Source organism: Tasmannia lanceolata, unplaced genomic scaffold (assembly GCF_043159265.1).
Source record: "Tasmannia lanceolata isolate RefF3 unplaced genomic scaffold, GAP_Taslan_0.1 ptg000020l, whole genome shotgun sequence".
Classification (NCBI taxonomy): domain Eukaryota; kingdom Viridiplantae; phylum Streptophyta; class Magnoliopsida; order Canellales; family Winteraceae; genus Tasmannia; species Tasmannia lanceolata.
This window is the reverse complement of record NW_027518697.1, coordinates 24,428,103-24,454,806: the sequence shown is the minus strand read 5'-3', so window position 1 is coordinate 24,454,806 and position 26,704 is coordinate 24,428,103. Positions and strand designations below refer to the sequence as shown.

Below are 26,704 nucleotides of genomic sequence, written 5' to 3'. Positions count from 1 at the left end.
TTCGACAATTTAATCATTAAAATTGATAATGTGTAAATATAAAAAGGGTTAGGTATATATAATATATAAATGGTGTAAATATCGAAAGACTTGAGGTACAGTTTATAGCATTTGATCATTATAATAGATAAAGTGTGTAAATATCAAAAGGTTGGGTGTAAATCCAAAACTAAAATTAGAAATTGGATATCATTATAAAATTTAAGGCTAAACTCATCTAAATTCTTTATCAACTCACTTTCCAATATTCTGTAAGGCACCCTAAACCGGTTAAAACATTGTTAATTCGGCTTTCCACTAAACACTTCCATCAAGACTCTACTAATTTGTAAAATTTCTAATTCAGTGTACCACTAGTAGTCCCTTTCCAATTAGTACTTTGGAAATTAATCTTATCATCTGGAACTTGTCTTAGTATACGATCTAGAAGCTTGAATTAACACCAGACTTAACCATTAGATCTTGACGTGTGGTTCACATTGATTCTAGATCAAAGAAATTGGATAGCTGCAATGACATCCAAATCTGAAAATGATTTAATCACCCCTTTCAATTTAAATAGCCTTTCGAACAAATCTTTAATCCAACAATTGATCCGAAAAGAAAAGAAAGTCTTCAATAGTTTGATCTTTGATCATAGCAATTTCAACGGTAAGATCACGAGGTTAAAGAATTAAGCCATTGATCAAAGCAATCCGATCATTCTGATTACTATTGCAAAACATTCAGCTTTCAATCAATTGAGAAGCATCTACATCACCAACCCAAGGTGGGGTCGGGTGTTTACATTAATCCTCAAGTCTTAGCTAGTTCTAATACTCTATAGCTTCTTAAACTTAACCCTTATGCTCTGATACCAATTTAAGTGTCACGCCCCGAACCGTATTCTTTGGCCGGTGCCCGTAACAGCTGCCGCAATGTCCGTAGAGTTACCCCCACAAACACGCAAGGCTCAACTTCTAACAATTCACTAATCTACTCTTAGTAGAATCACTTTAAAAGGGTATACCTTTCAGAGTATTAACTAACTAGTGCAGAAGCTAAATTTACTTAATTAAAATAATATAACATCTCAAATACAAAAGTCATAATAAGTCTTCTAAATACATCAACATCAAATCACCTCACCACGCTAAATACTGAACTAGAGAATAAAAGACTGAAGTAAAATCTCTGAATCAACGGTGTGACAAATCTCCACTGCTTAGCGGACCTATTGGTGATCCTGAGGGTCTGGAAAAGGGTAAGCAACAATAATGAGCACAACGGCCCAGCGGATATACCATAACCGACCAGCTAATATAAATCTGGACGTGGGTGCGCGTATATTTTTAAAAAATACAATGCCCTTGTTCGAAGATCCACGCCATTCTATTGTTGGGACCCAATGTAAATAGATTCTGCCCTCAAAATCATCTTCATATGATGATCCTCCTAACCCTCTAGTATGTACACAAACTACACCATATATAAATCTCTACAGATCGAAAAGTTTGGATCATCCTATTGGAGATGATTTTTGGGTTACGATCTATATATGTTAGGCCCAACAATTGAACGGTTTAAGTTTTTGAAGAAGGTGGAGAACACTTGATATTTTAAAATAAGGACACCATATCATGCATATTTATTAGAAAATTCATTGAAGCATAATGCATACTTACTAGAAAATTGATTGAGGCCTAGCTTATTCAAAGATCAAACCATTCCTTTGTTGGGCCTCAATGTAAATAGGCCTCTCAAAAAATCATCCAAGTAGGGTGATCCGAACATTCCCATCTGTAAAACAGCTTATATATGGTGCAGTCCATCGAACGGTTTGTAGACATATGAAGTAAAGATAAATAATGCCTTTTAGCAGGTATGGCCACTAGCCATACACTCCCCAGATAGATTTTTTTTACATGGATTATTTCTCCAGAAAATCTCTCATTCACAAAGCATAATAGAAGACTCGTGATAAAATCCTCAGATAGATGGGAGTATTTTCTTTATCTGTTCCTCGATATAAAAAACATATGGCATCTTTCAGTGGAACAGTTGACTGTGATCAAAAGCCTGAATGGCTCAATAGCCATTTGAATTTCCTCTTTTCTGAAACAAATCATAGGCCCTCCTTTAAGAGTCTTTGAAGGATTCTTGATATCTATAGGAACCTCAGGCAAGAATGAGCTTGATCAAAACTCGTTTTAGGAGCCACTTTGCAAGTGGTTGCCTTTGCAATAGATAAAAAACTTTTCATCAATTTTTTTCTCACTACAACAAAGTTAGTTTCTACCCAGAAGTAAAATCATCCGCAGGTAAATCCTATCCCCGCGGATTCCTGGCAGTCATATTTCCACTGCCTAAAGTGGCGTCTGCAAAGCTTTTACTGGCAGATGATTTTATCAGCCGGTAAATGTTACTTTTTGCCGACGATCAAAATTGACCTATAAACCATTGTATGCCTTGTAATCTCTATCTTGAAAAGCTAATTGATCCAAGACCAAACAATGCAATGCAATAAAATTCAGATATATATCAAAGAGTCATGGGTTTTATTTTCAAATAATTGTAAATGGTATCAGAATTATTAAAAAGGGAGTACCTCCTCCAACAATCCACAAAACAAAGAAATTGTCTAAATAAACCTTAATGCTGACGGTCCCTAATACTTTGCAGATCACCAAAAATCTCACAACAAATAGAAATTACTTCCATAGATATCGCTGGATCCCATAACTGAAAATGAACAGGTAAAAGGAAGAAAGAAACATGAATCAAACATAATTCAACATAAAAAAAGGAAGGTGATTTAGCAGTCCATTAGAATATAAATCTCATTGCAGTCCTACAATAAAATCAGAAAAGAGCAAAAAAAAGTGCTAAACAAGAAAGGGTGATGAAGATCAAACAAATCAAAAGGAACAACTAAAAAGACTCTGACCCATCAAAGAATTCCAAACAAGATCGATCTAAACCATTCATGCAATAGGCATCATCTTGGATGTTCACTGCCTGAAGAACATTAGGATCAGATGATTCTAACTGTATGATCAAGATTCATCAAGAAAAATACAAACATGCAGGCCAAACGGCTTTAAACACAAGATTTGGATGGTTGATGTTTGAGCGACAGGCAGTCCAAGGTTCTGGAGCCCACCACATGAATGGTTCATATCAATCAATATGGTAGAAAAATAAACCAAAACATTGGCCACAAATCATATAAGAATTCCCAATCTTAATTTCACAAGTAAAATAATAATCTAGAGCAATCCTACAAAAAGGAAAAGAAGGGAGAGAGGGTAAAAAACAAAAGCATACCTCCACATAAAGAAAATAAGCATATCTAAGAATTCACACACCTAGTTTCACACGCAATAGGAAAAAAAAGTTTCTTGTTGTAGTTAATAATACAATAGTTGAAACTTGACACGTCTGAGAACTTCCAATCTCTCTTCCTATTATGCCATCACATTGCCACGCTTCCCAGTTTATACACTACATAAGGAACCAATCATGCTCTTTAAACCATTCATGTGATAGGCCAAACCTTGGATGGTTCATTGCAAGAAGATCATTATGGCCAGATGATATAAATATTCAATGGTCCAGATTCAATGGCCAAAAGCTCATTAAACACATGATTCAGATGGTTGATTTTTAGGCTCCGAGCAATCCAAGGTGGAGCTTACCACATGAATGGCACATATATTGGTGTCGCCTATGTGTATGGTAGAGGCAGGAAACATGAGAATATGATACAAGACTGGGATGGAGGAATTCAATAGGTCCCTTTATTGCTATCATATACAGATCCACAGGAAAAATGAAAAGAAAATGAAATAAGCCAAAAACAAATAATGGAAGCCCAATATTACAAAAAACAAATACAGAAGACCACTTAGAATTCTCATTCCTGATTCTAAAATTATAAAAACTGAAGCCTATATTGCAGTCGAACACATATCCCCAAATGATAAAGAATAGGGAAACTTACACTCCCTAAAAAAAAAAGAAAATCTGACCGATCTGAAAATTGTCACCTTTATTTCTTCAAACTACAAAAGTTCATAATTGGCCATACATGGCAACATATCCACCCATGCCATTGGATAGTATACCATATGACTATACCCATGGAGAACTCACAATTGTCAAGTTTCTAAACATTTTACCCATGTGTAACTCAATTTTGATTTACAAGTAATAAAAGAAAACCATAGAAATCTTTTCTACGGTGAACAAAATGAACTAGAATGAACAAAGCATGGTGATATTAACAAGGCACTTATTGATCACAGAAGAACAACACCTTTCTAAGTTTTATGCAACAAAGCATGCCCATGATCATGAATATTTTTGTTTGATGGAAAAACAAAAAAATAATAAAAATAAAGGAGAAGTTTGATATTACTTAACTTTCAAAGGTTTCAAGTTTGGTTAAAACTATGGTAGTCTATCTTCACCTAATGAGTCATATACTTTTTAAATTGATAAAAATTAGTAATTATTTCAATTAAAAATCATTCCCAAGTTGTGTGATACTCATCAAAATGACCTCAGAAACATCCTATAAATGAAATTGTTTACTTAACACAATCGAATAGACTAGTTAAGTAACAATCCACATAGATGGAAATGTAATAAGCGTACATACCCCAGAGGATGGATCTGCCTGGCTTGCAGAGGAGTTTGTTTCTAGCTGCGACGGAGTGGCAGTGGCTTCAGGAACCTAACATATAACATTTAATATAATATGTGAAATTATTTACTTAACACAATCGAATAGACAAGTTGTTCACGTAGATGGAAATGTAATAAGCGTAGATACCTCAGCAGATGGATCTGCCTGGCTTGCATAGGAGTTTGTTTCTAGCTGCAATGGAGTGGCAGTGGCTTCGGGAACCTAACATATAACATTTAATATAATATGATACTAAAACCACTACGACAAATATTAACATGAATAACTAAATTATATCAAGTATACATAAAATATTACCTGACTGGTAGGCATGCTTGTTGACATCATGTCCCTTAAGTTCTTCACCTCGGCTTCTATATTTGCGTGCTTCTCATTTATCTTAGCTATCTCCTGTAATACATGCTCCTTGAACTTTGACTGAACATGAATTAAAAAAAAGATGAATGAGTGCAATATGTTGGAACTCCTTTTTTTGAAATGGTAAAGAATTGTATTAATAGAAAGATGGGGGGAAGCCCCGCGACCAAGGTGGTCAATACAGAGGGTAACAAACATAATAAGAAAAAAGAATACAGTGATGTCCCTCAATGGGGAAGAAAATCGAAGATCTCCAGGCTTGCCCTATCCACACCGACTCTGGCGAGCCCCGGCCTCACTATTGGCCGAACGCCTGACACGGTAAAATGAAACTGAAGACCCTGCTATGCGGTCTATGATCTCATCCTTCCAATGGGCCAGCTACCACAGAGGCGATGAATTGCCCTTCAGCCACCAGGTTACAACAAGGGACATGCCTTCCACTACCATATGGTCAAGTAGAGAAGGTTCCAATATCCTTACCTTGGAGGACCAATCTGAGTTCCGCTTCATTAGAGTCCGCCGTTCCGATTGGTACCGAGAATGACCACTTTGTCAATCCGCTGTCATCTCTTAGAGGCCTCCCATGCCTGATGGGCCCAGGGTTTCCAAGACTAGAACCGTCAAATTTAAGCTTAAGTTGACTAGGAATAGGAGGCCTCCAATCCTGTGTAGGAGCTTCTCTTTCTTCACTTCAGCAACAAATCGCCCTCCACCCATCGGTGCTGCTTTTACAACTGTAAGGCCAATGGTTAAACCCTTGGTTTTTTTTTTTTTTTGATGATTATAAACGCAAGTGATTCAGTTTAACTGTGTTTGATGTTTTAGTTGTAAACTTATTTAAAGTTTGAAAGCCAATGATCAGTGGATCAAAGCAAGTCGAGCTGAAATGAGGATCATTGATGCAAGTGAGATCCATGATGACGAAGGAAGAGGCTTGAAGATGTAACGTGTTGAAGATCTCAAGTCAAGACCTTTACCATTTTAGAAAGTAAAATCCAATCCCAACTTAGGATTCCTTAGAGGCTTTAAAAGGAGGCTAAAATAACCCTCAATAAGCTAAACATGCAATGGAAATCAAGTGGACCAATGTACATTTGAGAAATCAATTGAAAAAGGGTACAATACAGAGATCTTGCCGGTCGATCAGCGACATCACTGATCTCAAAAATAAAATAAGGCAGAGAAGTTCTGGCAGCTGACCGACCTTTCTTGGTCGACCGGGAACGATGGTCGACCGTGAACAATAAAACTGCATTTTAAAATAAATAGCCCGACTAGCCATTACAGAACCGTTGGGGTGTTGGTTCGTTGGTTTATTTTTTAGAGGGGGGGGGGGGCTCCCAAACTGCTAGTTTTGGCTCTTGGCCTATATAAGCGTTCCCTAACCCTTTAATCATAACTCTAACACTCCATAGTCATTCCGGATCATCATTTTGAGTGAAAAACCTCTGTTGAGCCTCTTTTGAAAATCTTGTGAAGGATTGGATCCTAGGATCATTTTTTGTATATCTTTCTTGTATTTGCCTTTGAAAGGATTCGTTTCTTTCTTCTTTTATTTCATTGTAAACGTCGGAGGGTGCCCGGAAAAACCTTGGAGGGCACCAAAAACTCCCTTGTCGGCAAGTGTTGAGAAGCGCAGAGCCACCTCAATGATTGTAAACAGCAGAGGGCGCCCAGAAGACCCTTGGGCAAGTGTTGAGGCACGGAGCCACCTCGAAGGTGATTGTAATGGCTTGGACGACGCCCGCAAAGAGCCTGATTAGTGTAGCCACCAAGGACTTTGGTGGAGTGGATTAGGTTCGGGATTTGGACCGAACCACTATAAAAAGCTCCGGTGCAATCTTTAACTCTTCCCTCTATCTTGTTCATTGCATCTTGATTTTTATTTTCACTAATTGGATTTGGTTTTAATTTGATAGTTTGTTTTAAAAGGGCAAAGTTTTTATAAACGCAATTCACCCCTCCCCCTCCCCCCCCCCCCCCAAATCAAATCCCCTTTGGGTTGCTATCTCATTTACGTAGGCCTAACAACATTCTAAAAACAACGAAATCAAGGCAACAAAGGTCCTGAAATTTAGGTAGCAATGGGGTCAAAGTTTGGGAAGGTGCTACAATTAACAGTAACAACGGATAATGATAGCAAATCAGCAGCAAAGGACTGGTTTCTATGGATCTAGACAGAAATTTTCAAAGAGCAAATTGAGCCTTGCCGGCTCTGCACTTTAAAACACCAATGGCAATGATAACAACAACGTGGTTGTAGATCAGATCAGATCTGATCATGCTGCTCAGAACAAGCTTTCTGAACCTATCCTAGACGAAAAGGAAATTCATCCTGCTTTGGCACTCGGGTGGGTTATGGTATAGATTGAATGGCTAAGATTTATCACCACATAACCAAGAGACTCAAGCGAACGTGTCTAATGTCATACCAATCATCAAGTGTGCTGAAATTTCAGCCACATCAGCCTCGTGTGATTTGGTACGAGTTGGAAAGCCAGCTAGGTATTGGCTAGACTTGTTTGCCACATCATCAAAGACATGAGCTGCCTATGAAATGTCCATGAGGAAGCTAAGAGTGAGTTGATAATCACTAGATGACTAGAATTACCTCTATAAATAGAGATGTGTTTCATTTTTTAAGAGAGTTGGATTTTTGGGGAATTGGAGTGCTTGGAGAGTTTCCAAGTGAGGAGGTTTAGTCCATGGAAGATTTCCATGGTCCTTGGGGTAAGTAACCAGAACTTCTTTGGTTTGTTGGTTCTAGCCTGTCGAGTGCAAGATCTATTGCCTCTGTTGTGATTAAATCTTGTTGTGTGCAAAGATCACATGAAGTTTTATCAATCATTTTCTATTTTATACCATTAAAAATCATTTTCTATTTTATAAATTCATTTTAGTATTATAGATGTAATCTTGCTTCGTTGTTTCATTGTCCATTCTTAGTTCGAGAAGTAAATAAAAATCTCGGCTGTGCTTGTATTTGTTCTCCAAATCACAAAATCCATTCACTTTCCTTTATGTTTGTCTTAGAACACTAAGAGCGGCCCAGTTCGATTTCTGTTTGTGTTCTAAATCAAAATTCAGTTTGAACTATTATGCTACAGATTTCAGTCTAAATTTCTTTCAGATCCAATATTTTACTAATTATCTTAACTTTTCTATTTAGTTGTTCTGAATTCCTTTGCGTACAAGTTTCTGTTTTGTTTCAGGTTGCCACTACAAGTATTCTCCATATGAAATATTTATTCCGTAAACATAAATATTTGAAGGTTGGTAATATACTAATTGAGATTCTCCAACATATGGTAGTTAATGTCCATCAACACCAAACAATCATAATGTTTAAACTTTTACAAGTAAACTTTTCCTGCAAACTGACTACGCTATCCCTCCAACACACAATAATCACAATTGTTCCCTATGGACCTTTCTTATCCTAGGGCCAAATTTTTTGTACACATGACGTCTTTTATCAGTTAGTTTCGAATGTTTGTAACTCTTCCGATTGAATTCCAATTCACACGTGGTCAGATCCGTTGGATTCCTCGTTCTGGGAGCTTTCCAATGAACCTAATATCGTACGCTTTCGGGGAAACAAAGTGTCCTTTGAGTGAAAACAGAAGTTTCCGTACCAAAGTTAACTTACTGATAGAAATGCCGTGTGCGAAAGGGCTTACCGGCATGGTTTTAAATTTCGGCCGAAACGTGTCGAAATATTTCGTTTTGGCCGAAATATTTCGGTTTCGGTGGAAAACGAAACGAAATTCACAGTGAGTCGGAAAAGTACCAAACTTCGCCGAAACGTTTCGGAAATTTTGGCCGAAACATTTCGTTTCGGTGAAATTTCGGAAATTTCGGTGAAACGTTTCAGAAATTTCCGAAATTTCGGTGAAATTTTTACAAGATTTCGTCCGAAATTTCGTACTGAAACCAAAACGTTTCGGTTTCGGTCATCACCGAAATCGAAACCGAAACCGAGATTTAAAACCTTGCGTACCGGTTTATGCTGTAAAAGGCGAGTGACGTGTAAAACAGGCTTTTGGTTTGTCGAAAAAGGCGGGTGTTTTGTTAAAACACGCTTTCTGGTTTTAAAAACGGCTTTCGGAATCACTTTCTTCTGAAAAGATCCTAAAGAGAGATTTGAGAGAAACCTAACAGGTGCTCTGGGACTCTTCATAAGGTTCTTCCTCGCAACACCTATCATTAGTACCGCCTTGACAAAATTGGGTGTCTACACATGGAAAACTAAAAATATGTAAATAAATACTAATGGGCAAATATGCCACTTATTTGGCCTACTATCTGCATCAGTATGATATATACATTCCAGCTTGAGGGGGAGTGTAAGAATAGATAGTTCTACTAGAGGTATAATTGTCTATGTACATTATTTGCTTTAATATAAATACATAAGTGGGGGAGTTCTCCCTAACTCACTTTTTGCTCTCTCATTTCTTCTTGAACAATATTCAAAAGAAATTTTGGATTTGAAAGGTTCCTAATCTAAGCAAAATATTAGGTTTAAACTTTTATATTTGAAACCCTAGATCCAAACACTTGTTCATATGATTTGATTAAAATTTGTAAATTCCCTTTCGCAAAAAACATATTTGTAGGATATATAATATTTATTAAAAAATAAATTTGATAAAACACTATAGAAAATACTGGTGCCAAATTTATAGGCCAATTTTATTTTAAATATAGTCATGTAGATTATTCTCTCCTACTAGAGTACTAAACCCCATGTAGGACACCACCATGTCCAATGTATCTTATACATGGCCCAATGTTTCAGGATATAGCCTTCCATTGGGCACCACGATTTAGAATCCTAAAAGCCACACATTCAACATATAAGACAAAATGGGCCACATCAATTATAAGGAATTGAAAACACTTGTAGACCAAAAAAAGTAGTTTTATCGACTCCATGTTTTATATTAATGATCTCATTCAATGTGTAACTCTCTTTCACCTACTCACATATTTGCTTTGGGTCACATGACATCAGAATACGCACATGGATTCTAAACCTTGGGCATTGCACGAATCCCCTCTTTCAGAATAGAATAGAGCGGGCCCAGTGAAATTCCCCTAGTCCTGTCCAAAACTATGGAACTAATATGAAAAGTTGATTTGTGGAGGTAAAATGGACGTGTATAAACCTTCACAAATCTGTCCTTTTTTGCCTCCACGGTTCGAATGGTTAGAAGGATCCTATGGAGCTGATTCTTTGGGCACACCCTATCCATGTGAGGGCCCATCAAATGAATGCTTTGGATCACCCAAACAATGTGGCCCCCACTTATTTTAAGCTAGTGTGTAGAAACTCCTCTCTCTCTCTCTCTCTCTCTCTCTCTCTCTCTCTCTCTCTCTCTCTCTATATATATATATATATATATATATATATATATATATATATATATATATATATATATATATATATATCATTCTATATTTAACAACTTAGTATGTGACAACTAATTTAGAATGAGATATCTAATCTTCTTTCTAAGTTGCAAACAAATTTAGGTTCACAAAAAATTGAAAGGCCATATTGAAAAATATAACGTTTCGGCTAAAGGAGTTTATGAGCAACGAGGAAGAGGAAAGGGAAAGAAATAAAAGTGCTTTAAGAGCACTCCAAGACCTTCAAGAGGCTAAAGATAGAACACACGCATGAGAGTGAAGAAATGGTTATTTTGGACGTGTTATGAAAGAATAAGAGGAGAGAGGCAACCACATCACGATTAACATTTAACATGTAACAAGAGGATGCTTGCATAGCCTACCACATCAGCTAGAGATGAGCTATCAATGAGTTGTCCCTTGGCTGTCATTTTCTTGTCACCTTGCCAAATTATGAGTGGTACTTTAGCTGTCCATAAGCTGAAATTAGTTGTCATCACGGTTTTCAATTTCCACCAAAACTGACACGAAACGAATGAAATGTTCATGTTTCCATCCCCACAGAAAAGAAATCTTAATGGATTCGTTCTACTCCATTATTTCGGTCGAAATTTCAACCGAAATTCAACCAAAATAGTTGGAAACGACAGAAAACGGAAAGATATTATGATTTACAGCATATAAAGCCAATTTTCTCAAAACCAAACAAAGAGCCCTCCCTAATCTGCTGCAAATCGAAAAATACTGCAAATTAAAGAAAAACCTTTTTTTTTCTTGCTTTCCCATGGAATTTTTTTTGGAAAATCCTGATTTGGAAGACCCTAAAAAGTATGAATTTTTTTCTGAAAAATCTCGTTTTGGAAAATCCTAAAAGTCCGAAATTTTTTCCTTAAAATGCATTTCTTTGATTTGTTTTCACCAACACCCGGTTTTTTCATTTGGAACATTTCAAGGTTTTACTGTGGCCCTAATTTTCAACCTTTGATTGGTTGCATTTAAAGACAAATTTTCATTCAGATGTAAATGGTGCAAATAGTGGTGTCAATACCAACTACAAAGGTAGAAAATATTTAATATTTTTAATCTTTGTCAAGTTGCTTTGTAGGTGCATCCTTGGTGGATCAAAGTCGAGCTCACTTTTCATTTCAATGTGAAGTCAAGGAAATTTCAAATTTCAAAACCTAAGCATCATACAAATGATGAGTCTATGACTAGGCACGGAAGAGGGAAATACGGAAGAGGGAAATGTTTTTTGTAAGCCATTTTACTTTGCATTTCATTTCATTTCATTACATTAATGTAAAGAATGATAATTGGTAGGCAACATCATTGAACTGCACAACAAAGTAACCGTATTTTATGCATGGGATGTCAGATTGACGTGGGACCAACGATACCTCGTAACTCTATGTTGTATTGACATCGAGTTGGGGTCCTTAGAGGGGAGTCTGGTCATTGTATTTTCTTATCCCTCATCAGATTATATTTATTTTTATTGACTTTACAGTTCAGGACATGTGCAACAATGCATGTCACTAGGTGTTTGATGTGATTAAGCCATTATCGATGGTTTTCTTGCTTATGTGATGGCTTCTAGGTATGCATTTGTGCTTACCATAGCATTTCTCAAAGTTTCATCTTAAAATATCATCATTTGCATATGTTTCCATACGTTTTCATGATTTTACAATATTTCCACCGAAATTTAAAACCTTGGCTGTCATGACAGCTGGCTTATGGTTGGCAAGCATTTAGAGCCCCAACCCTCACCTACAAACACCAATCTATGTTGTATTTTCATTCATTCTTTGATGTAGTAAAATTTTGGATAGTGCATTCATTCTTTGATGCAATAAAATTTTGGAGAGTCTTGGGAGTTTCTTAGAGCTGAGATTTGCTCCTCCAAGGATGCTTTGTTAAGTCCTTGGACGTAAGTGACTGTCACTTTCATCTTATATCCCATTTCTTCTCGTCGAGTGCAAACCATCATTCATTTGTAGCTCCGTTCTGTTTTCTACTGCAATACTTTAATTTGATCAATTCAAGTTTTTTGTTTTCTGTAACTAGCCAAATTTGATCTCAATCCTATAAATCAATTTCATTTCTGGTGAGTTTTGTTACCGAATTCAATCTAAAGAAATAAGATTTCCAAGAGCATTAGGTTGTGTTCTTTAACCATTTTCCGAAATGAATCTTCACTTTTTTCGCTCCACGAGAAGAAAAGTTAACAAGATTGACATATCCAAAAAAATCATCCTGATTTTTAGGTTACATTTTTTAAAGCAGACTTTTCCCGCTTCATGGGACGAGAATTGATTCGTCGGGATGGCTCTATCTGTATTCAGGTCTCCCCTCTCTCCAGTCCCATCAAGTTCTCCCCTATCCACCCCAAGACCGATTCCCAAGTGTTAACAAAAAGTTTAGAGAGAAAAATGAATGAGCTAGGGTTAATCTCCCCCTGACTCATATCTTTATACTAAAACATAAAGGAATGTACAAAGTCCTAAATGCCCTTAGGCAAGTTACATAATCCAACACTCTCCGTCAAGCTGGAATGTAGATATCATACATTCCTAGCTTGTTACATGTATCACTCAATTTTGACTTATTTTAAGGACTTTGTAAACATATCAGCTAATTGGTCTCCTGATCGAGTAAACACAGTGCAAATCTCTCTTTTCTGGATTCTTTAACGGATAAAATGACAATCCACTTCAATATATTTAGTGCGCTCATGGAAGACTGGATTGTTGGCAATGTATATTGCAGCTTTGTTGTCACAATACGTGGAGAGCTCATATACTGACTGACAACTCCAACAACATATGAAATATCTGGCCGAGTAACCGTGAGATATATAAGTTTACCGACAAGCCTGCGATACCTGCCAGGATCCTCCAACAACTCTCCTTCTTCTGGAACGAGTTTCACATTAGGATCCATGGGTGCAGAAGCTAGTTTAACTCCAAGATTGCCTGTTTCTTTTAGCAAGTCCAATACATACTTTCTCTGTAATAGGAACAAGCCTCTAGAAGAACGAGCAACCTCTATCCCCAAGAAATACCTGAGCTGACCCAAATCCTTAGTAGAGAATTCCTTTTGCAAGAAAGTTTTCAAACGATGTATACCTTGTGAATTGCTCCCTGTGATGATTATGTCATCCACATAAACTATCAACAAAATACACCCAGCTGAAAAGTGGTAACTGAAGACTGAGTGATCCACTGCGCATTGTTTCATGCCAAAGCGCATGACTGTCTCACTGAATCTCCCAAACCACGCACGCGGAGATTGTTTGAGGCCATAGAGTGACTTGCGTAGGCGACACACATAGGAGGAAGTCTCTCCCTGAGTAACAAACCCTGATGGTTGCTCCATATACACCTCCTCAGTCAAGTCGCCATGGAGGAAGGCATTCTTCACATCCAGCTGATGAACGGGCCAGTTATGATTAACAGTAATGAACGGGCAATAAGATACTTCTCGACGGCTGCTTTCCAAGTAACGTAGTTTGCCCCATCCAACTTAACAGTAGTGATCTGTGGGAATTATCCATCCAGAGAGAGAGATGATGTCGAAGAAGACGCCAAAGAGGGTGTCGGACGAACACCAGGAGCCACTCCTGTGGAATGATGGTCAATCACCTCCTCCATAACAACAAGCAAGAAAGAAACAGACAACCCAAATAAAGATGAATAACAGTAGATAACTGAATAGGTGGGCAAACCAGGACACGCCAAGAAAGCTAGACGCGGCTCCAAGAATGATGGTCATCGACGAAGCTTGACAAGACGGAAGCCATGGGGCACAAGAGAAGTCGCAAAGACAAACAAACAAGAATGAAAGTAAAATAGGAGATGAAGATCTAACACATTGTAAGAGGGAGAAAAGAGTTTTAGGGAGAGGAAGAATGATGTGGGTTGAAAAACGTGTGTGTGTGTGTGGGGGGGGGGGGCCTTACCTGCAAACCCAGGAATTGGGGGCTGGAGAAAAAACAGATTTCTGGGAAAGTAAATATGTGAGGGGGGGGGGTCAGAAAATATTTTTCGGGAAATTTTGGGGGGTTGCAAATCCTCGTTCCTGAAAAAAAATTTCCAAGCTGGGCAGAAAATATTTTCTAAGGAAAATTGAGGGGGGGCTGGCCAGGAGCTGCGGCTGCCCTGCGGGGGTGGATAGCTCGGGATGTGCTGGTGGCTGCAAGGGGGCGAGCAGAGAGAGGAGCAGGGGGGATGCGCAGGGAAAGAGAAGATGAAGGGCGGGGGGAACGACTCCTTCTCAAGAAGAAAAAGACAGCATACCGTTTTGCCTCAGATGAAAGTTTGGCCGGAGTTGGGGTTGGGGTTAAGGTTTCGCGACGAGAGGGAAGGGGGGTTTCGGCTATGTGAAGGTGGCGGAGAAGGTGAAGGCTGATAGAGAACCCTAGGGATCAGAAAACCCTAAGGTTTTGAAACCATGTTAACAAAAAGTTAAGAGAGAAAAATGAATGGGTTAGGGTTAATCTCCCCCTGACTCATACTCCAACACCAAGCAAATGCAGCCCCATTCAAGCTTATCACCACGATTTATTCACAATAGTTTTCTACCAACTGGAGCTACACCTACACCTGCACCGATGAATGATCGACCATCGCCTACACTTAGTAAACCCTCCCATAATAGCTCTGTTCTCTTCTTGTTGAGCGAAACAGCTAGCCATCACTAAATCCATCCCCTCTTTATGGTCGCCATTCGATAGTCGCCTCACCAATGGTTCACCACTCTAACCAACTGCAAGAAACACTAGTATTCATCCCCTTTTCCGCGTTGAGCTACCCCCTTTAGTAGAAAAATAGTATTCATAATTAAACTAGTGGGAGTGTCTTGGGGAAGAAAAGAGAGCTAATATATCACTTCCATAATTTTTATTAAGTGGAGCCTGCATTATTTAATCACAATTATGGGAACATCATCGGTCCCTCATCTAAAGGCCACCAATAGATGGTTAGGATCATTTGACATGTACAATTTTGTAAAATTTTGATGTAGACTCGGAGATGTCTAAATTTGAGTGAGGCGATGCAGTAAATTCCAACTTGAGAGTACATTGCCAATCTGTTTTAGGTTTATTATAGGAAAGATCAGTGATAGCAATATGTGTTTAAATGCTTGCTGCAATTCATTAGAAACATGACAGATCTAAAAGAACTTAAACTCAAATCTAGTTGTGAAAGTAGATGAAGGGAGAATATGACTATAGAATTCAATCAACAACAAAAAAAAGATAGAAAAGAAAAGGATAGCTAGATTTCAAATAGAGATGAAACAAGATCCACAAGCACATCTGATGTAGAATGAGAAGTAGATAGGAAGGCCTTACTCATCCGAGGATTTCCTCTCTCTCTTCTCACCCAAGTTTCTCTCCATTCTCCACCTCATGCTCTCCACAAAGAAGGTAATCTTCCTCCCTCTCGACACTCAACAAATTTTCACTTCACCAAAAACTCTCTAAACACTACCCTTTATCCCAATTTTATATTGTTGTCCTCACTATATAGTCCCCTCATGTCATCCAAATTACAAAGACACCATTCACACACTTCAGTCCTCCACACACAACATTTTCTTCACACTAGCAAATATACAATAGACCCTTTTATCCTATTGCCAGGACCCGGTCCTCCTCATCCTTCATTTCCTTGTCACATTAGTGTCCGGCCAATATTCCATTGTTAGCTTCACCTCACCCTACAGAAACAATTCCAATAGGACAAACTTGTCCACCAATCTTAGACTACAAATCAGACTGTCCAAGTGATCAAACATGAAGCTACTACTCAGAGCCTAAACCACAGCAACAATGAAGCCCTTCACTTAAAACCATATCAGTGTTTTTCAAACCTTCGTACCATCAGCCTCTAACAAATATTCAAAAGAAGTTTCCCTTCTTCATATGTCATATATGCAGAATTCCCATTAAAACAAAAGATGGTGAATTTCTGACCTTCAAAGTACTCTTCAAGGCATTTGGTCGGCACCATCTGGATGATTTAAACCTAGCACCCATTGGAAACCCAATAGGTAGCATTACTTTATAACAATGAAGGTAACCAATGACATTTAACTTGCACCTATATGGGCCATCAACGTGAACAGTCCCAAGCAGAATTTTATCCAGCCTCTTAACTTTGGTTCTTTAGAGGAATTCCAACAAACAGTAGGTAGGCTTCGTGACATAAGCTAATAAAACTTCCATATTCAAAATCCTTTTGGAGTCATAAGGATTGTAGGTCTGAAAAGAAAGAAAACCTGAACAGAGACACTCGGACAACTTATGGCAGAAATCTGCTATTTTAAACACCCTGGCACTCCGTTCCTTCAGTGTCTCTTGAAACCTTCAGATTATCACACGATCAGGATTAATTTTCATTTTCAGAGGGCAAATGCTATAGCAGGATCTAGATCAGAGATTGAATCCAACACGATCTGGTCACTTAATCTAAGAATCAGATTGAACTCTCAAGTTGCTTCCAAGCCATCAAATCTTCTCACCCAAAGAAGTTAAATGGAATCCAGTTATAATATCTTAGCTCCAATCAGTGAGAAAAAGTGAATCAAAGTTTTTTTCTTTTCCCGGACAGGCAAGAACGATCAATGCACAGGAGATGCTGGCTTATAGATCAGGACAACATATAGTAGGGGTGCAACTCAAGTCGGGTTGCGGCTAACCCGACCCAACCCGAGAGGCCATTTCTCCAACCCTAAACCGACGCGAATCTCAAACCGAAGAGGGCCAACCCAACCCAACCCGCCTTGACATTTTCCCAACCCGACCTGAACCAAGTTGAAATACAAAAAATAGTAGAAAACAGAAAAAAAAACAAGAAGAAGAAAGGAAAGATCATGGGCTGCTTCTTCTACTTGAGGGTTCAACACTCCCATGTAAAGCCAGATCATTGGAGTGCTCATATGCTGCCTTCTTCAAGAACCTAGCATTGTCGTCCATCTTCAATCATCCAGCCGTGAAGTTTGCATGGAGCCATGGACCGGTGAAGATTAGGTCCTGAAAGCTTTGAATGTTCTCAGGAAAAAGAAAAACCTAGAAGCTTTGAATAGATACTTTCACTCTTGCAGATGTTTCTCAAGAAAAAGAAATGAAAATACATGATGAAACGAAAAAAAAAGAATTAGGGTTAGGATTGTAAGAAGAAGGAGAGGTATTATTGGACTTGTTGCTTCTTCCACAAGGCAAAAATAATAAATACAAGTACTGACAGAGCAGTTGCTTCTACCAAAAAAGCAAGGTATCATTAATGCTTCTTACACAAGACAGTAATAAACAATCACACTGACAGACAGGTTTGCTTCTAACAAAAAACATCATTAAAGCTAGGAAAATAGAATCGTAGATGGGTCCAAGTGGCGTGCTTAAGCATTTCATACGAAAGAGAGAAAAAAAAGTTAAAGTTTCCGAGTTATGCCTCAGGTCGGGTTGACAATGCATCAACCCTAACCCATCCCGAATGTTCTTCGGGTTGCACCCTAACCCATCCCGAATGTTCTTCGGGTTGCCCTTTTCCAACCCGACTCGAGAAATGCGTAACCCAACCTGGGAAAAAATCAGGTTGAACCCGCCGGGTCAGGTTGAGCCCGACCCAAGTTGCACCCCTATCATATAGGCATTCTCAGATCATATTCAAAAATGACCTCAGAGGTCAGCTTTAAGAGAAACAACACTTTTCATGTTCCACAAAACGTATATTTAGGAGAAAAAAAGCATTTTTTCATACTTGTAGAAGCATGTTTTAAATAATTTCCTTGTCCATTCTGGTTTTTTATATTTTTAATATGATTTATTATTTACTAATATTATTAATATAAGAAATTATTTTTTCCTATTGTTAATAAAATAAATAATTTTTTAACATTTTCTGAAATTTCATCTTAAATTTGAATCATCTGCATGTTTTAATATGGGGAGAATACCTGCTTTTCGTGGGATAAATGGGTTCAAATCTAGCTTGATAGGAATAAGGACTTCCCAACCTCTTCGCCAGGGAAGTCAACACTAGGTCTGCAGTTTTGTCCTGTGCTTAATACGGGTGAAACCTCTAGTCTTTGGGGAATTCCCTGAGTTGGACAAGAAGTGAAGCCTTTTTATTTCCCTATCCAAGATTGTCAAGATGACATTATATGGTGCCCAAATCAAACGACATCTTCCCAGTTAGATCCTATACCTCTCTGGTTTCTCCGTTCCCTTTGGCCCGTGAGTTTCTCAATGTCTGGAAGATTGTGGCCTCCCCCTGGATCTCCGCATTCCTATGGTGTGTTTCACATGACAAGATTCTCAATGGCTAACTGCCGGCAAAAAGACATGTGCCCAAACAGGGATTGCACATTGTGTCGGTCCCCAAACCAATCTATGTCACATATCTTTTTTAGATGCCCTTGGTCCCTACATCTATGAAGCTTTTTCTTTGGCATATTTAAGATGCATCGGGCTATTGGCATTTGTGTTGCCACCATGTTGGGAATAATACACTTCAAGGTCTTTGAAAAATCTTTTGTCCTTGTATTTGGCTAATCTAGAAGGAAAGAAACAATCGCATCTTTAATCATAAAGCTAAATTCATTGGCTGATTAATTAATGCAATAATTTTGGAAGCTTCAAAATGGGCTTCTACAACAAAGTACTTTTCAGTTTGTCCATATTAATGATATCATATCTGTTTGGATCACGGTTAGTAACAGCTACTTCTCCTTGCCCAGGCATCTTGATTCTTGGTGTGCTCCTCCTAGTGGGTGGCACAAGCTCATCTACGATGGTAGTCGTGAAGTGGCTATTATCAATGGACTTGGTGCTAAGAAGGTTGGGTGCAAAGGTGTCCTCTCGGACTCTAGCAGTAATAATATCCTAGTTTTGTAATATCCTAGCTTTCGCAAGTCCTTGTGGTGAAGCTCAATTTAATGACAAAAAGGAAAGAACCATTGGTCGGGCTTATCTATCTCGAAGGAAATAATCAGTCAGAACCTATATGGATTGGAGGTGATGCCCTCAATGTGATCCGCAGATAGCTTAATAAGGAATCTCACCCTCATTGGAAATTTCAAACTCTTTTTGGTAACGCATGACATTATCTTTAGGATATCTAATTGTGCATGCTATCATATTCACAGGGAAGGGAATAGTCAAACTGATAGGTTAACAAATCATGGGGGGAATTGCAATAAATTAATTGTATGGAATGACATGCCTCTGATATAATTTATTTTTCTGCTGGGGTTGCATCTCTGCTCTTCTTTTGTATGGGCAAGTTATATTAATAAATAATTTTTCAATTTTTTTATTATTTTCTTCGTAAATTTCCAAATCTATTTAACAACATTACCTAGGATATAGAATCATATCGTAAAATAAGTTGGGATTAATCAAAAGTGAAAATTGACCATCTACTTAAGATAGGATTTTCCTTCGTCCTTGGAAATATTTCTTTACAAATGTGAATTCATTAATCACAAGGAGAAATCCAAGGGAAAAGAAAAGAGGAGAAGGGACACAAGAATAGCTCAAGCTATGATTTGTGGACATGGACATCGAGTGCACAACACAACAACCCCCTAAAATCTAAAAACAAAGACACGGTTAATCATGATACTTCCATTCTACACATATTAAGATTCATATATTTGTTGTCTCTAATTTAAAATATGTGGCACATACTTATATAATTCAGAGCGTTAAAAAAAGAACACTTCGTTTGATCAATCCTAGCCACCCAACCACTGAATCCAGATCATTAGTCTGTCTCTTTTGACATTCCATTTGTAGTTCTCAATGTTCTCTGATAATATAATTAGGATTGTCTTGCTGCTATATTTTTTGAAATATGACCCATCCACACAAATGGCTAAGATCAAATCATGCAAACTTGCTACAATAGTGATGACTTGAAAAAAAAGCCATTTCAAAAAAAAAAAGAAAAAAAAGTGATGACTTCAAATATGGAACAAAGGGGGGAGTGGAGGATATAGCAGTCCATCAGAAGATGATGAAGAAGAAGAATATATAAAGAAGAGGGAGAAGAAGAAAAAGAAAGGAAAAATACAGAAAAAATAAGAAAGGGGAAAACTATGCTAGACGACACGAGAAGAAAAGAAAAAGCAGAAGATGCAGAAGAAGAATGGAGAACATACCTGAAATCATAGCAGCCATGGACATATCACCAGCCATGGCAGCCTCTACAAGGGTTCTCCTGCTATCCCGCTTCAACTACGTCGAGCTCTTCCGCCTCTGCCCCAAACCGCATCCTTCATTTCCCTCCAATAGGCGCAAAACCCTATAACAACGATCCAACATCCTATCTCAATTCTGGTAAAGACTTCATCTCCACCCTCCGTTCAATTGATCCCACAAACCGTCACTCACGATCTCCTACACTTTTTGCTTCTTTCTCAGCTTCCTCTCCTTTTCTTTTTCATTTTTTTGCCAGCAGGACCAGCAAGACTGTAAGTGTTCAAGTCCGTGGGACATGTGTCTAAAGATGTGTCCATGCATACTCCAAAGAAGCCCAAGCCAAAGAAAGAGGAAAAATAAGATCCTAGGTGAAAGTTTTCATGTTGTCATGTTCATTGGGCTGAGCCTATTAAAACATCTAGTATTTTGGTTATAATATGAAACAACAAGCAAAAGTTTCTGCTAGTAATCTTAGTTAAGTTCACCTATCAATCTTTATTTGCATCCTTTCACTCATTTTCCAGTTAGATCAGCAGGCTACTATCACTCCAAATCAAAAGAAGAAAAGTGTGACATTCAAATCAGATTATGAACCTAAGTATGATAAATTGATAACATATAATCCCTAATTAGCTTATTGCATCCCTTCAATCATCCCATCCTTGTTCCTCGAAATTGCTCTTTCTCTTCCTGACCTTTCTCTTTGGATAGAGCAGCAAGCCATCAACCATGTTAAAGTTTAAGAGGTGATGATCGACTCATGAAAAAACACACCTTCTTATCTTCTTTCCAAGAAGGCATCTTTTAACCTCTTCCCAGGAAAAATTTAATGTTGATTATCAATAAGCATTTATGGAAAGATCGGCATCAAAAGTTCATGGCGATAACAATGACCATATTAGAATCCACTTAAAAGTAAGGTTAGCAACTAATCAAGTCCTCAAATGAGAAGTCATTTATGGAAACAATGGTGAGGTTTAATTAGTTCAGAGCATGTCCACAGGCCAATCAAAGACCAAGGCCATGTTTAACACAAGAAGTTGGATATCCGAGTTTGAATTTTCATACCCACGTAGGTATCAGACATAATCAAACTACCAAAGAGCTCCTCTTCAAGAAATAAACTTTCATCAATTATACTTTCTCTTAGTTTTTTTTTTTTTTTGGGTATTTTCTTTCTTTTTTTATCATTCTATGGAATATGTGATTTCTAACTAATATATTTCGTCATGTCTCTCATAGAAACAAAAAGGATAGAAGAAAATATTTGGATGGCTTGTTCTGAAATTTGACCGACAAAAGTGGCATGAACTTTACCCGTTTAACACATAAAAATGACTAAAAAACCAACAATATATGGAAAGCCATTTACATAGAAACCCATACTGCAACCAACCAATTTAAATAGGAAAAAGAAATCAATGTTCCTTGCTACTAAATAATCATACCTCTGACTTAAGTACTTCATTTTCAGCCCGAAGAGATATAACTTCCTGTAGCAAAGCCCAGCTCATTCAATCAAAACAGAAAATCATGTCTTTGTAAAATCATTGAATGAAACAAAAAAAAAGTAACCTTATGCAGAGCAGGGTCTGCCACAACTACTTGTGGCGCATAAATATCAATAATATCTTTCAATTTACACCTCTCATTGCATTGGGGACACTGCAAAAGACAAATAGAAAAGTAAATAAGGACGAAATAGCAGTAGATATCTTTCCCTAGAAAAAGAAGAAATAATCAACCAAATGATTATACTAAGACAAGAAAACAAATACCTTCCCAATGTTGTATTTGAATCGTCGAACCCATTTCTCTATGCATTGCCTACCATACAAGTGTCCGCAAAGAAGAGAACTGCAATCCTCAAATATGAAAATCAGCCTATCAGAATGTGGCCTCTAAAAATAAATATTATGAAAGATAATCTTCAAAATGATGAAATGATGAGGAAGTAAAAGGAAGAAGAAACTACTTGGAGAAGACTATTTAACTAAAAGGGAATTGAGGAAGAGAAGAGGGAAGAATGAAATAAGGAAAGTAGGAAATTCATGCGGAGTGAAATCTAAACCGACGACTCCCATAAGGCTTCTTTATATACACTCAAACAAAGTATTACAAGTATACTATCACTAAACTGGGCCCAATCCTAAGTCCTAACGACACATGAACAACAAATATAAGACCAATATGAGACTATATAACTTTGAACTACCACATCTCTGAACAGGGACGGAGGCACTGGGGGCAATTGCAAACACACCCCACCCAACCCCCCGGCGCGATAATTTCCCAACTATTATGAAGGTGGGAGGGCCAAAAAGCTTCCATCACAATTTTAATCATTTTCTTTCCAAAACGGCAGTTGCGGTCTTTCTAAAAGAGTAAAAGTGCAAGACGCCATATTTTTAGGGATTTTTTCATCTTTATAAAACGGCAATTGGGGATCTTTCTAAAACTGCAAGACGCCATAGTTCTAGGGCATATTTGGATCAAGGGAAAAGAAAAATATGGAAAAGGAGCTTTTTCTGAAAAAAAGTATTATGGATTTTTTTTCTGGATTTTCTTTTTCTCTTGTTTGGATCACCTCCATCAATTTACTGGAATTATAAGTTCTATGGTTTTGGTTTTTTTCTCCCCTTTGGATCACATCAATCAATCTCCTGCTGGATGTATTAGATGCAGCTTACTGCATGTTACCTAAGCTATTTCTAGTAAACAAAGAAATCAGATATAACATTAACAAATAATTGATAAAATGAAGGATTTATAAAGAAAATGAAAAAGTAATGCAAAGGACCACGAATTGCACATTGAAATAGAAGAAAATCAGTGAAAAGATGGAGAAAATCGACTATTTAAAAAAGGAAATCCTAAGCTGTTAGTAGCAGAGATGGAAAATGAAAAGCATAACTAAAACGACGGATTTCATTGCAGGTTAAAAGCTGTCAAAGAACCAGTAACTCCCAAAGCTTAAGCTGTTGGAGAAAGGTGTTTTTAATCTTTTAATACTCTAACACTCCCCCTCACGTGTCTCTTTGAGGTTTGGCCTACACGTGGCACATGTGGCCCCTCTTTTGGGTTGGGCCATTGCATGTGGATTTTTTACATCAAGGAGATTGGAACTCATGACCTTTGCTCCGATACCATGTCAAACAACCAGTAACTCCAAAAGCTTAAGTTGTTGGCGAAAGGCGTTTTTAATCTTTTTATACTTTAACAAAAGCAAAACCCTCCAATCCAACACCAACAAAATTGAAACTGATATTTTCATATACCTCAAAATGAAACACATTCCCATACACGATTTAAACAAAATGAAAAGCCACTTCGCCTCACAAGAAACATCTGTTACAAAGATTTAATATTATTTAAATTTGACGGTACAAGAAGGAAAAAAACAAGAAAAATCGACTTCATCCAAACCCTCCAATCTCTGGGTGTTAGGGTTTCTGGCTTGGGTGAGAAGGAATTGAAACCGTCTAATCTCTTAAGTCTTAACTGCTCATTGCTTTTACGGCAGAAATCTTGCCATTGCCCTCGCCCTCAAGTATCCACCACTCCAATCTCTCTCTCTCTCAGAAAAGGTTAAGCACAAGAATGACTCATCTAGAAGTTCAACTCTCTCCCTCTCTAACACGAAATTATCAGTGCAGCGAAATTTATCTAAGTTTACAGCATCTGGTAAACTTATTTTTCATGAAAAAAATTCCAAAATAAAATTGTTCTATATTTTTACGAAAAATTGCAGGTAAATTTACATTATCATCAATCATCAGTGGATTGTTTTTTATTTTGGAAATATATTGATGGTAGTCAGTCATTTATATATAGAATTGGATTGATAAGATTTCATCCGATAGTTAAATCATATTTAATTTGTACCATTTAATTAACATGTAGAATAAATTGTTTAAAAGCATGAAATGCACAATCTTAGTTCTAAGCTAGCAAGAATATACATCCTGGTACTATCAACCCATCCTTAAGATCAAACGGCTCATGCACAAATTTGTAAGTAGTAGACACTGGTCTGCCTACTATTGGATTTGAACCAATGACCATTATCTCCCCATTCAATTCAATAGAGGACTTCTCAGATCTTGCGATTCCCAGCCTCTTGACCCACTTTGAGGGGAGGGTCAGTCCTCTTTTGTGCCCAAAGGCACGATTTCTAGAATAAATTTCTCCATTGATTTCAAAAAGACTGGTTACAAGTTATTTATAAATAGAAAACAGACTTACCACTTCATCTAAAACTCCTACCCAACCCAATCTACATAACCCTTATCTCTAAGAATCCTAAGAGCTAAATCTAAAAACCATAAATATCTAAACTGATTTATGCTACCCATTTAGGTACATATCATAAGAAGAGAGAGAATCACATTGGATTACAAAAGTTGGAACTCTAAATGCCCACCCAAACAAAAAAAAAAGGCGTGGATAAGCGGCAAAATTGGGTTGAGTGGAATCCAAATTCCAGCTCGACATGCCCACACAAACAATCGATGAGGAGGAATCTGGGAATGAGCTTCATTCTACAGCCCCAGAGGATATCTATGTCTCCCCATGATAATGATTCGATAAACGAGGAAAAAGCGCCTAACCATAAGGGGAAAAATAAACTTTATTTTTGGCAGAGAATGTAGTTAAGGGAATTGTTAAATGCGGAAAAACGACTAACATAAGGCGAAAAAAGAAACTTTTGTTTTTGGCAGTGAATGTAGTTAAGGGTATTGTTAAATGCCCTTGAAAAAAGAAGCCTACCCTGCGCTAGTAAGAATCCATAAGCTCCTAAGTAACTTTCATTAATGGAAGATCACACATACATGGCATAAAGCAAACTGATTATCTCTCCAATCCAGATTGTGCATGCATGATTCAAGAAATGAAGAAAAAACACCTAACCATAAGGGGAAAAAAGTTTTTTTTTTTTTTTACCAGATACGATGAGGACCTTCGGATGACCAAGGCTCCATGCAGATAGGGCAAGAGGCAATATCAGAGCCATTCCCATCAACAATAGTCATTGTCATTCTCTTCTGCGAAGGACCCTCTACGGAATCCCCAGCCCTTTTTAGCGAAGTACCCAGTACGAAATCGCCATTATCTCCTACTCCACTTCCTTCTCCTTGTTCTACATTAGGTAAAATCACTTGTTGTCCATAAGGTAAAATCGCATCTCCTTGTTGTTGTCCTTCTTCTTCAACAAGATCAGGATAGGCAAAACCTGGAATAATAAGAGAAGGGCTACTAGCGCTCGGCAAGGGAGAAGTAAACCCAAGAGAAGAGAACCAGGAAGGTTCGAACACTATCTCTTCCTCCTCATTTTCATCATCTTCCACAAGGATATATGAAGGGTTAGTAGGGTTAGTAGCGCTCGCCATGGGAGAACCAAGGTTGAGAGGGGAAAAGGCTTCAATAGCAAGGTTGGAAGTAGAAATAGGAGAACTCATAGAGAACCAGGGTGATAGTTCTCCAAGGAACTCTACCTCATTCTCATCCTCTTCTTCATTTTCTTCATCTTCCACAGGAAAATGAGAAGGGTTGTTACTATCGCTCTCCATGAGAGAAGCAAACGTGAGATAGGGGTGAGGGTTTCAAGAACAAGGGTGGGAGACAGCCCTTTCTGCTATACGGACGTTTATATAGGGGGTGTAAGCACCTATAGGTACAACTTACATCATAGGATGATCCAAACCCTCCATTTGATGAGCCACTAGGTCAATAGGTGTGCCCCGGAAAAACATTTCCACAGGGGATGAAGCCAACAATTTGATCTATATAGGTTTGCATAATAGGCATTTCCTCTATAGATCATAGGGTTAGGATCATCCTATGGAAATGTTCTTTTTTTTTAGGGCACAGCCTATTTACATTGTGGCCCATCAAATGGACAATTTGGATCATTGTACAGTGTAAGCAGTATAGTACTTTTTGAAAAATAGCGAACTATACGAGCTTAAACCATATAAAATCAATGAAAAAGGCACAATTCCTTTCTTGGGGTTTCAATCATTTCATGT

The 26,704-nt window shown here is 37.8% G+C and overlaps 1 protein-coding gene across 2 annotated transcripts in view; it reads right to left on the bottom strand.

Moving 5' to 3' along the window:
- LOC143854716 (uncharacterized) overlaps window positions 1-26,308 on the bottom strand; it is a 30,457-nt gene extending 4,149 nt beyond the window's left edge. Inside the window, exons 1-8 of one of the 2 annotated variants that reach the window (XM_077364813.1) lie at window positions 25,620-26,307; window positions 22,454-22,532; window positions 22,251-22,340; window positions 22,124-22,168; window positions 4,988-5,107; window positions 4,817-4,891; window positions 4,643-4,717; window positions 2,517-2,721 (exon numbers count right to left, since the gene is read on the bottom strand). In XM_077364813.1, the coding sequence (XP_077220928.1) occupies window positions 2,632-2,721; window positions 4,643-4,717; window positions 4,817-4,891; window positions 4,988-5,107; window positions 22,124-22,168; window positions 22,251-22,340; window positions 22,454-22,532; window positions 25,620-26,245 (1,200 nt within the window). In that variant the 5' untranslated portion in view covers window positions 26,246-26,307 and the 3' untranslated portion in view covers window positions 2,517-2,631. Of the gene's footprint in view, window positions 1-2,516; window positions 2,722-4,642; window positions 4,718-4,816; window positions 4,892-4,987; window positions 5,108-22,123; window positions 22,169-22,250; window positions 22,341-22,453; window positions 22,533-25,619 lie in introns of those variants that run through there. The other variant, XM_077364814.1, reaches the window with a different exon arrangement.
- Window positions 26,309-26,704: the final 396 nt, after the last annotated feature.